Source organism: Artemia franciscana, chromosome 5 (genome assembly GCF_032884065.1).
Source record: "Artemia franciscana chromosome 5, ASM3288406v1, whole genome shotgun sequence".
Lineage (NCBI taxonomy): Eukaryota > Metazoa > Arthropoda > Branchiopoda > Anostraca > Artemiidae > Artemia > Artemia franciscana.
The window spans coordinates 19,670,589-19,683,047 of record NC_088867.1 but is presented as its reverse complement, the minus strand read 5'-3'; the positions used below and the strand labels follow the sequence as shown (position 1 = coordinate 19,683,047).

Sequence of the window (12,459 nt, the reverse complement as noted above, 5' to 3'; positions counted from 1 at the left end):
TGGCGCGTAACTATTATGGCGCGTAACGACTTACGCGCGCGGGGGGGCTTGGGGGGGGGGGCGCGAAGCGCCCCCACCAACTAGGTGTTGGGGTGGCGCGAAGCGCCACCCCAACAGCTAGTATATATATATATATATATATATATACGCATTTTATATTTTTCGTTGTGTTACATACAATACCAATTGATTTCTTGAATGCGTGAAGTTTTAAGGAATCGTTGTTTAACAGATATGCTTTCGGATTGGATTAGTAAAGTAAACATGTTGGATTCAATCAGGATATCAATCCTATTTAGGAGCATTTGGTAAATGTAGCCGTAATTTTAGAGCATGTCAGATAATTTCTGGAGGGAAGGGGAAGGGCTGGATTCCCCTAAACTTTTTTTGAAGCATCGAGGTTTTGTTTAATTCAGCCTTTTTCTCTCATAAATTGTTGGGGGGGGGATTAGATAAAAATGACTTAGAAGAGATTCATTCTATTATCCTTTGTCCCGCCCCTTCCCCATGCATGCTGTATTTGCTATGATATAAAGAAAAAGAGAAAGAGGGTCTTGGACCTTGTCTTTAATTTGTCCAACTTTAACCCGCTTTAACTGTTTGCAAGAGTAAGCCCTGTATTTAACATATTATAATCAACCACAGTTAGTGTTGCGAATCAAACATCCAACTGCGGTCTTATCAGTAATGTCAGTGTAGCAATAAAATAAATTGGTTTATGCTATAATGGCTTAATATCTTTATGAATAAGGTGTGTGTGTCTTGAAGATCAGTTCTGAATATCATGTATTGTTAGTTGATTATTCCTGGAATGTTCCTGCAATTGTTTGCCTTAATTCCACGGAGGAGGTAGAAAGTCATTCATTTGTAGTGGTAGTGACGGGTTTTTAAATTGTGTCTGTGGCAAAGCGAAACATGGAATCTATTATCAGTTTCGTCCTTGACTTTTGTTGTACTCAAGGTATGTTTTGTTTTTGAAGCTGCTTAGTTAAATAGTATTGCATGGAAATATTTTAGTGGCTTGTTTGACGCAATTCTTGTTTTTACATTAGAAACTAATTAATTTGTGTGTTTTAGATGAGCCAATGTCCCAGTCGTTTCATGGCGGGAGCAGTGCCTTCCGCCGTCGCACTGATATCATGCCAACAATTCCATCACCTCATCGTGACCTACGGCCCCGCTCAGGTAACCTCTCCCTCTCAGTTTCAATGCACGAGCATGTAAGCCGATCACCTGTCCCATCACCAAAGCACCGGGTGTTGCAGCATGCCAGCAACAACTCCCGGAGCATGTCGCACTTAAATGTTACTCCACAAAAAAGAGAGACAAAGGTTGAAAGTGTGTCACAAAAATATACAGACCGTAGGAGTATGGGCAGTCTAGGTCCAGACCAAGAGAATGTCACGCCTAAAAGTGGAGTGCAACGGAAGACGTCTCTTAGTACACCAAGATTGACGAGAGCAGAAAGGCTTAGACAGAGGGCAAAACAGGTTGGAGCGGAGAAGAAAATGGGTTCTCTAACCCAGGAGGCTAATTCAGGTAGGACTTATTCGAGTTAGCCTCGTGTGGTTTGAAGTACTAACGACTTAGTTTTCTTTTAATGTGATTTAATAAAATAATTTGTGTTTCACCAACCAAAGCCAGTTTTTGATTTCTTTTCTGGTTAAATGCTCTGATGAAAACAAATAAAAATTGCATGAATAGTTTGGTGCTGGGTTTTTCGGTGTTGGTGTTTTATAGTTTCCAGTGTAAGTATTTTTGAAAATCTAGATTCAGGTTTTTTTTCGAGTTATAAAAGATTCAAATACAAAAAAGAAATTTTGGGGCCCCAATCGGATCCACTTTATCAAGAGGTCTCCAATGTAGATGTTGAAGATGTTATTAAAACGAAAGTTTTTCATTGGTTACCATCCTTTTCAATTATGACTCTTAATCAAACAAGTTTTTCTTAAAAAAAGCATGTGAATAATAAAAAGAGGGTCAACGAAGCCTATAATGAGCAATCCAAAGTATAGAGCTCAATACATTTTGGGATTTAAAAATGAATGAACTCTGCAAAACGAACAAGATTTTTTGGTTCAGCTCAATTTTTAGTTCTTAAAACGAAAATTAAATGGCATGACAGAAGATTTGCCTCAGTGTCACTGAATAATTGCCGAGTTTAAACCATAAATTTTTCTAATATAATTTTTCTTTTGATGAATAATACCGCAAAATGTAATTCTGTAATTTTTTCACTTAAGAAAAGCATATTTTCAACTTACTTCCTGCAAGAAAGAATTCGTACCTCTAACTGAGGTATTTATTGTGAATTTTTTTTCAATGAATATTTTAAGTTTTTGTTTAATTAAACTCTTATGTTAAAAATTCTTTTATTTAAAATCATACCCGCGTAATTGGTGATTTTTGTAGTCTATTCTGTAATCACAGTATAGCTTTTATAAAATTAGAGACGGAATTAAAGCTATAAGAATAAATACTGCTGAAATTGTTCTATAGCTTTTAAGTTCAACGAAGTTTGATTTGTAGTTAAATATTTTGAGTAGTGTTTGTAGGTTCTGCATGTTAGTCTTGTGCATTAGCTTTTGCTTAAAATATAGACTGAGATGTAAAACGATTATCGAAATAGTGCCCTCTCAGGGTTTCCAGAAGCCCAAGAAGAAGAAAAAAACTAAAAATTACTATTTCGAGTCCCAACCTAAATATGTAAATACGCGGAAACCGAGTTGTTTTTTCTTTTACTTTGCAATAAGAGAGTATTTTTTCGTTTTCAGAAATATTTAGTTGAAAATTTCTCGTTTGATCGAACATAAATTTTTTGACTTTGAACATAAGCATGTCTTATAATGATTAGTAAAGAAAAATGGTGCGAAAATCATTACAGCTTGTCCGAGAAAGAAAAAAAATTAAGAGAAGAATAAATCATTAAAATTATTGACAAATCAATAGAGGTGCGCAATCCTTGGGTCTCCTGGCATCATAAAAATGTAATAAAACTGTCTCCTTCTATTTTAGTATGAATAATTTAGTATTATTAATAACTATGAATTATTTTAATATCAGTAAATAAACAAGTTTTACATAACTAAACATTAACCAGCCATGAATCCAACTGGGGAATATTAAATATCTTGTTTTCTAAAAAATTAGGAGAAGAACCATGGCTGCGGTAATTCGGAAAGCTTCACGTGGAATAATACGTGAAGCTTAGATTTAATACAGCCCAAACCCATAACCGAAGTCAGCTTTATTTCCTTTTATCTTATTTGTATATCAAAATATGTTGATTCCTTTGTTCATAATACGGGTTGTATCTTTTTTCCCTCATGCTCAGAAATAATTGGAAAAACACAGTTTTTTTTTGTGTGTCAAAATTCGTCGGCCGCTAAAACTTACAGCTAGTCAACTATTTACCTGCGTTTTCTCCATGGGGTTATATCTGTTAAACTTCTTTAAGTTTAAAATTGCACGAAATATCAAAATTATTATATTTTAACCCACCCCCCTTCCCACACACACAAAAATCTTTGTACCTACAATGGGTGTACACAAGTCTTGCAGCCCAACCCTCCCCTACTAGGGGACTGATGCTGTCTAAAATGTCCATAACAGGTACTCGAGATATACGATTGGTTTTGCTAATTGTACTTGTCACTTGCATTCTCACTATAAAATTGAAACTGGCTTTATGACAAAAATTTTATTAAATTGCTGGTAATTTCCTGACTTCGTTTGCGCTCCACAAACTGAAAAAAAATTGTGAGAGAAGACTATAAAACATTAAGTGGTTTTAAGATGTTGGTGCAAAAAAAAAAAAAAAATAATAATAAAAAAAAAACAGTTTTTCTGATTTCGTAAAAATTAGGCTGTGTAACGGAAACGCCTTTTGAGTTACCGCGACAAAGTCCGTATCCAGGGTGATTTGGGGATTTGAATTCCCCCTTCCCGTCATGTTTGTTGGACTTTTAAAAACGCGACAAAAAATGAATATAAACAAATATTTGATGAATTTTTAAAAGTTTTTACCTCCCCCGGAAAAAATCCTAGATACGACACTGACCACAACCGAACTCTACTACTGGTTCTTCTGGCCTTAATCGTCAGCAACTATTTTGCTTGTTACATTAATTCATCCGGTCTTTATTGCTTGTTGTTTCCCAAGGGTGCGGAAATATGGATTTTAGTATAGGTTTTTATTTCTTGTGATTCGCCAAAAAATTTATCCGTAGCAATTTTGTCAAATGTATGAGCTTGTTTTTATTTTGGTGATTGTTTTGCAGCTATTTTGATGGTAAAATTACATCAATTGCTTATATGGGTTAGTCGGACTTCCAAAATAAAATACTAAGCATAATAAAATTATTTTAAGTGTAGTGTTTTAAACTGTATCAAGAAGTTGTAACAGACACTGAGCAGTTAGAAAAAAATTAGAAACCAGAGGCTGTGTTCCCTAACCCCGGGGAACCTCAGAACTTCTATCGTTTGCGAATCGAAGCTCTCCTTGACGAGATCAAAAACAGAATACCTTGCTTATTTTGAGATTGTATTGATTATCTGGTTCAATAGAAACTCATTTGGGCTTCTTGAAGGATCTATTCTCAATAGTTTTGACTAAACAGAACGCTTTACGTCTGTTAGTGCTTCCAAGTGTTGGAATTGAGGTAGAGAAAATGTATCAAATATGGCTCTGAAGCTTTAATTGTTTTTCATTGCTAAAGAGTTGCTAGTTGCGATATTAAAAAGCTAGCCCAGGACACGAAAATTAACTTTTGAACGAAAGACGGTATACTTGTTTTGCTTATGAATACTCGTGAGGAGCAAATAAAAGCAAATTTGGTCGGAAATAATTTCCATGAATTACGATGTTCATAGCCAGAAGTTTCGTCGTATACTATGCAGATAGTAACGCAGTCATAGTTTCGAAAGGGATTTGTCCCGCACCTCTGCGCAAGCGCCTGATGTATTTTGTCTAGCTCGATATGTTTCATAATATATTTTTAAAAGCTGCTTTTTGCACAAATTTTCATAATTTGTATTCTTTTCCGTCCTCACTTGATGGTCAAATTGTTCGTAGAGTTTCCGATATCTGTGGAACTACAACGTTATACCCATTCAAAAATAATGATGCCTGAATCTAATTTAATTAATTCCTGAAAGTAAAATAAAAATAAATAAAGTAAAGTGAGAAAGGCGACAAGGTTTTTTTTTACAGTATTAACTAACAGCTTTATTCGTTATTTATATATGTATGTATTTTTAATTTTATTGATGAACGTGACTTGGAAAGGAAGATATAAACGATATTTATAGACCAAGTGAACATTTGAGGGAAAAATGCATCTGATCCTTCCTCTGCGATACAACAAGAAAATAAGAAAAAAGTGGTACAATTGAAATTGCAGTAAAGGGTCAGAAGAATGTAAAGGCCACAAGTGAATTGAACTTAAAAATAGTAAAAATTATTTTTAATGTAATAAACGGTAAGTTGAAAAGTTAAAAAAAAACATAAAAGTATAAAACGAATATAAACCGCATTGAAAAACCGTATTCTTTCATTTTTCTCTCTTCGGGTTGTTCTCTTGTTGTGTTTTTGAGTAAGACTCAAGGAAGAGTACGTTTTTGTCTGTTTAGACACGCAAAAAGAGACTTCTTGATTTTTCCGATGTGAATTGCTTATTTCTGTCTCGCGTAAAATTTGAAAATTTTACTCTTTTTTTGCAAGAAAGCGAGAGTGTATGTAGTCGTATCAATCCGTAAAAACGCTGGGGGCGGGCAAAATGTATTTATCAAAATCTAGTGGTGAATCATTCTTCAGTATTGTTTCAATAAAAAATATTATAAAGTTTTTTAATGAAAAACCCCAAAGTGTATTTTTCAAGATCTTGAGGGGAGCAAATTCCCCCTCCCCTTGCGCACCCTCAATTGACGACCCTGATGCTTGCATATGTCAAAACTTGCTTTAGGCTCATTTGCTATGCAGTCGAATTTACATGTGTGTTTTGCAAGACAATTAGTTTGTGTAGGGATAACTATTTTGGAGCTATATTATTTTGCTTCCTCTTTTATAAGCAGCACTTCCAAAATGATGATGGCTGGAAGTTCAAGTGCAGCTAGGCACACGTTTGAACGGGGCTTAAGCCCGATTTGCAGCGTGTCGATGGGCATGTTTTACTGCTTATATGTATTTAAAGGCTATTCCTAATTTTTAAACACAAACATTGAATTTAATTTATTTTAACACATATGCTTGTCCTCTTACTGCGAAAAAAACTAAATTAAGTTCAAAAACAGTAATTTTCCAGATTTTCTTGTAACTTAGTGACATGTTTGTTCCTATATGCAAGGGAACGTGGCCAATGCAAAAGGATATCAGACGTTTTAAAGCTCTATTATAAAATTAAATACAGTCAATAAAAAGGTAATCGTTTACGACATGGGAAATATATATAAAAATATACATTCAAGTCTAAAGCAGGAAATCTGGCAAGTTTATGTGGGTCAACTCAAGGGCGTATAGAGGATTTTTCTTCGGGGGGGGGGGGGCTCAAAAAAGATCTTTAAAATGTATCAAAATATATTATGTGCATTTTTATTACTTTTTTACGAAGCGAACATTTTTTGGGGGGAAGGGTTCAAAAACGGTGTCCCGCCCCTCTTTGGATACGAATTTGAGCCTGATGTACGTGAAATATTCAATTAGGCCGGTGAGTTCAAAACAATAATGAACATTTGCTTTAAAAAAAAAAATTAAGAAAAAAAGCTTGACTTTCATGATAGTCAAACCCACGGCCTCGCTCTAACTAGGTAGTTTGGGTTAAGTTACTAAGAAGCAGCGGGATTGACTCCCATCGATGGTAAATTGTCACATAGCAAACTTAAATTATTTGTTGACTGTAGATTCTCTGGAAGATGATTTGTATTAGGTCAAGGAATAAAAATAAGAATATAGCTGTGAATAAACGTTAAAAATAGATCAAGCTTTAAATAAACTGCCTTGCCTGAAGTGAATTACCTACATTTTTAAATTATGTTACCACTACTTTTATTTCAATCGATATTCTTCTGTCTGCTAGCGATGAGGAGTGGTGATGTAACTCCGGTTGTCCCGTCGAGACCTTTAAGCGCCATGAGCTATAGATCCCACTCGGGAAGTTCTGGTGCAGTTAGTATGCGCCAACGACCATTAGTTTCTCGAAGACCGCGCCCGGCTAGCATGGCTGGCACAGGAATCTTGCTCTCAACTCCAGAACAGCAAAAAGACAAGAACGAGAAGAAAGGGGAAGAATCCAAAGCGCCAAAAGCTCGTAAGTAATTTCAAGGTTATTTTACATGTGCAAATCACTTTAATCGTGTTGATTTCAGGCTACCAAATTCCCGTGTCTTCATTTGAACCAAATATTAGAACGATCAAGCGAAGTACAATTTCTTGTATGCTCTCTGTCCTTATTTCTCTCTCCATCTGCTCTATTTTAGGTACCCTGAATTAGGAAAAGGAAAAGAAATGGTATGGGCAATGATGGAAATAGAGTTCGAAGCATGCAGCTTTTTAATAACTAATTTTTAGAAATTTTGTAAAAAAAAAAGTAAAAGAAAAGTAAAAAAAAAAATGCTATTAAACCTGATCTAGGAGAAATAAAGTGATGCAGCCTAATAAGTCAAACTTAAAACAAACGGAAATTATTATGAATGAACAATAATGCCTACAACAAATAGCAATTGGATAATTAAATGTAAACCGAACTAAATTTGAAATGAATCAATAAATAAAATCTAAAATTAGCAGAAGCTAAAATGAATGGTCAAGCTATGCTTAAAACGAACATTAAACTGTTGTACATACCCTGGTTTTGTGGGGTTATTTTTTCTGATGGGGGGTGGGGTCGGGGGTTACGTGAGAGGATCTCTCCATGGAGGAAATTATCATGGGAGAAGAAAATTTCCCTGAAGGCGGTGCTGGATTTTCCAGCATTATTTAAATAAAACAATGAGAAATTAGATTTTAAAAAAAACAAGTTTTTTCAACTGAAAGTAAGAAGCAACATTAAAACTTGAAACGAACATAAATTATTACACATATGAGGGGGTTTGTCCCCTCCTCAATACCTCGCTCTTTACACTAAAGTATTTTAGTAATTTCAAAAGAGTTGTTTATTCTAATTAAACGGCCTTTGTGATTGAGGGCTCATTCTTAAAGAATTGGAACAAAATTCGAACTTTAGTGTAAAGAGCGAGGTATTGACGAGGGGACAATCCCCCTCATATACGTAATAAAAATATGCGAATGTAGAAGTTTGCTACGCAAGTTAATTTGTAAGTTACATATATTTACTACTAATAAAAACATTCGTAAATAAAATTAAAAGTTCTAGTGGCCTTTTTAAGTAACCAAAAAATTGGAGTGTAGCCAGGCCCTCTCCTCCGCCTTTTTTCTCAAAATTGTACGATCAAAACTTTGAAAAAGCCATTTAGCCCCCCAAAAAAAGTAGAATTAATATGCAAATTTTGTCTTAATTATTCATGCACGGTGAGCCAAAATCAAAACCTACATCAATTCAAAAACTTTCAGAAATTAAATGAAAATAAACAAGTTTTTCAAGCTGAAAATAATGAGCAACATTAAAAACATTAAAACTTAAAACGAACAGAAATTATTACATATATGAGGGGGGTTTTCCCCTCGTCAATACCTCGCTCTTTACGCTAAAGTATTTTTAGTAATTTCAAAAGATCTATTTATTCTATTTAAACAACCTTTGTGGTTCAGGGTAATTCTTAAAGAATTGAAACAAAATTTGAACTTTAGTATAAAAAGGAAGGTATTAACAAGGGAGCAAACCCCCTCATATACGTAATAAAAAAAAACGAATATAGAAGTTCGCTATGTAAGTTAATTTGTAAGTTACGTATATTTGTTACTAATAAAAACGTTCGTAAATAAAACTAAAAGTTCTAGTGGTCTTTTTAAGTAACCAAAAAATCGGAGGGCAGCGAGGCCCCTTCCCCCACCCCCTTTTCTCAAAATCGTCAGATCAAAACTTTGAGAATGCCATTTAGCCGAAAAGAGTAAAATTAATATGCAAATTTCGTTTTACTTATTCATGTACAGTGAGCCAAAATCAAAACCTACATTAATTCAAAAACTTTTAGAAATTAATGAAAAAAACAAGTTTTTTAAACTGAAAATAATGAGCAACATTAAAACCTAAAACAAACAGAAATTGTTGCGTATATTAGGGGGTTTGTCCCCTCGTCAATACCTCCCTCTTTACGCTAAATTATTTTTAGTAATTTCAAAAGAGCTATTTATTCTATTTAAACGGCCTTTGTGGTTCAGGGGTAATTCTTAAAGAATTGAAACAAAATTTGAACTTTACTGTAAAGAGGGAGGTATTGATAAGGGGGCAAACCACCTCATATACATGATAAAAAATACGTGATAAAGTTCGCTACGTAAGTTAATTTGTGAGTTACATATATTTTTATTACTAATAAAAACGTTCGTAAATAAAACTAAAAGTTCAAGTGGTCTTTTTAAGTACCCCACAAATTGGAGGGCAGCGAGGCCCCCTTGCCCACCCCTTTTTCTCAAATCGTCAGATCAAAACTTTGAGAAAGCCATTTAGCCAAAAAGAGTAAAATTAATATATAAATTTCGCTTTGATTATTCATGTACGGTGAGATAAAATCAAAATCTGCCTTAATTCAAAAACGTTAAGAAATTAAATAAAAAAAAGTTTTTTTTTAATGAAAGTAAAGGGCGACATTAAAACTCTAAAAGGAACAGAAATTATTCCGTCTATGAAAGGGGTTGTCCCCTCCTCAATGCCCCGCTCTTTACGCTAAAGTTTGACTCTTTTTCACAACTCTACTTTTTAAAACAATAAAAAAACTTTAGTGTAAAGAACGAGGCGTTAAAGAGGGGACAAACCCCTTTGATATACAGAATAATTTCTCTTCGTTTTGAGTTTTAATGTCGGTCCTTACTTTCAGTTTAAAAAAACTTGTTGTTTTTATTTAATAACACAGAAGAATTAACCTTAGAAGTGCCAAAATAGCTGTAACCCACCCAGGAATTTTTTTTTTGGATGCCCTCCCACAGATATCATAGCTGAGTCAGGTATTGTAGAATTTCTGCCAATGCCCTTCTACTGAGAATATAACTGAGTTAAATATTAGGAGTTATCTTAAAAAAAAAAAAAAAAAAAAAAAAAAAAAAAAAAAAAAAAAAAAAAAAAAAAAAAAAAAAAAAAAATCAACCCGAGAGGTGCCAAAATGTTGTTACCCATTCAGACAAATTTTTTCGGACGTCATTCCACACAAGTCACATGTTCATTAGGAGTTGTTGCAAAATGGTAAGGAGGACCTTACTGGAATTTTGCTTTTATCCTGGAGAATCTTTGCTAAGAACCTTTTCTATCTAGTACTCTTTTTCTCTTTTTCTTTTTTTTAAGACCGCTTCTGGTTCTCGTGAAAGGTCAAACAACTTCAGCCGTAATATCGATCTTAGTTGTGATTGCTTTTGTTGTATGTTTTATCCTTCGACTTTTGCCTGGTTTTATGAAAACAACAAATAACGGCTTGAAATTCAAACCAAAGAAATATAGTTTGGATTCATGAAAGGTTTCATGAAAATATGCAGACTAATAAATTTTGTTTAACTATCGATTTATGATGTGTGTCGTTATTAAACAGTATTTGTTTTATGTGTGCACAAAAGCTTTGATGCATTATTCACTAATAATAAAAATTATAATTTTTATTGCTCTAAACGCTTTTGCGCCGTGGCAATGTAAAATAAAAAATTGAATCCTAATTAATTCACAATATATAAACAAAAAGATTACACAAATTATTAAAACCTATTTTTATGCTCAATTGCTATCCTGAGAAATCTTCCTAACTTTTCAAGACTTAAAGAAAACACTCGTCACTATATGTAGTCACCAGCCATCTCTGATCAAACCTACACTCTATACACCTGCTTTCACAACTTACTCAGTTCTTCATACTCACACGCCATATGAACCATAATCTCATCCATATCTCCACATATCGGGCTGAAGTAAGGATCATCCTGCCCTTGCCTAAATATTTTCTTCTTGACCCCAGTAGTAAACTATTCACCCCCAATCTTAGAATATACTAAAAATCCTCTTGTCTTAAACTCACTTAAAAAAATACTCTTTTGCCCCGTTTCTTCATCCTCACTGCTCAGAGACACATGGAATCAGAAAGGCTTCTCTCATACTTATTGTTGTATCTATGACGTGTTTTCAGGACATGGCTTCGATATTCCCTACCATGCTCAGCCAAAAATAGATGGGTCAAAGCCCTGATTTTCGTCAAATGAAGCCATCCACTTATGTCAAAGTCTTGGCATTTTAAATGTGGCTTTTTTTGTTAAGGAAGCGGGTTAATTGACTCTTCGGCAAACCTATTAAATCTTAGAAGTTTATTGTTTTGTTTTTGAATTTATGTTTACTTTCGGCTATATTTGAATTAATCCACCGTACTCAATTAAAACAAGCCTAGTGTATTTGCCTCAAGTAAACAAACCTTATTATTAGTAGTTCAGATTGTTTCTACGGGAGATATTGCTTTTTTATTCTGGAGTCGCCTTAATATCCTTTAATAAATGAAAAATAAATGTTTTGAGAGAAACGAGTTTACACCCTGACTAGGGTGTCTCGAAACAATATTTGTTTAGGACTAAATTAGAAAGACACTGCTTACTTTTATGATAAAAAGACTGTACTTCTCTATTTGTTCCATGCATGGGGGTCATTGTGTTGAAAGAAAACATACCAAGGGGTTGTGAGCGGGGGGGGGGGGTGTGTGCTAAAATCTAAGATTACAGCCTCCTGTAATCGTTCAATATTTGGATTCTACATGAAAAGAAAATAAAGGATATTTTTTCTTAAGATCTTTGTCAAAAGTCATGTTGCAGTCAAAAGTTACAAGCAATAGATAGACGTATATTTGACTTGTATCTGTTTCTCTATTAAAACAAGGCATGCTTTCATATCTTTAAAATTGTTATTAATTTGACTGTGGCAGTCTTCGAAGCTATTTTTTAGAAAGAAATATATTTTGTTATTTATTCAGAATTCAGATAATTACATTTGGTTTGTTTCTCATAAAACGAGTAAATTCCTTTGTCAGAAAATTGAGGGTGCATCTTATTAGTTTCGTCCAAAACGCAATATGTTTATATATATATATATATATATATATATATATATATATATATATATATATATATATATATATATATATATATATATATATATATATATATATATATATATATATATATATATATATATATATATATATATATATATATATATATATATTTATTTATTTAGAAAATTAGGTTAAGTTAGCTTAGAAAATCATCGCTTAAGTCAAGTCACTTGCTACGCTCTTTTAAGATACATTCTATTTTGTTAGAATTCA

General features: G+C 33.6%; 1 protein-coding gene across 8 annotated transcripts in view; it reads left to right on the top strand.

Moving 5' to 3' along the window:
* Positions 1 to 12,459, top strand: part of LOC136027069 (ensconsin-like) — a 171,168-nt gene that overhangs the window by 125,103 nt on the left and 33,606 nt on the right. For 4 of the 8 annotated variants that reach the window (XM_065704005.1, XM_065704004.1, XM_065704000.1 and 1 more), the window contains 2 exons: positions 1,078 to 1,539; positions 7,074 to 7,304. In XM_065704005.1, the coding sequence (XP_065560077.1) occupies positions 1,078 to 1,539; positions 7,074 to 7,304 (693 nt within the window). The remainder of the gene's footprint in view (positions 1 to 1,077; positions 1,540 to 7,073; positions 7,305 to 12,459) is intronic. The other 4 variants (XM_065704006.1, XM_065704001.1, XM_065704002.1 and 1 more) reach the window with 2 other exon arrangements.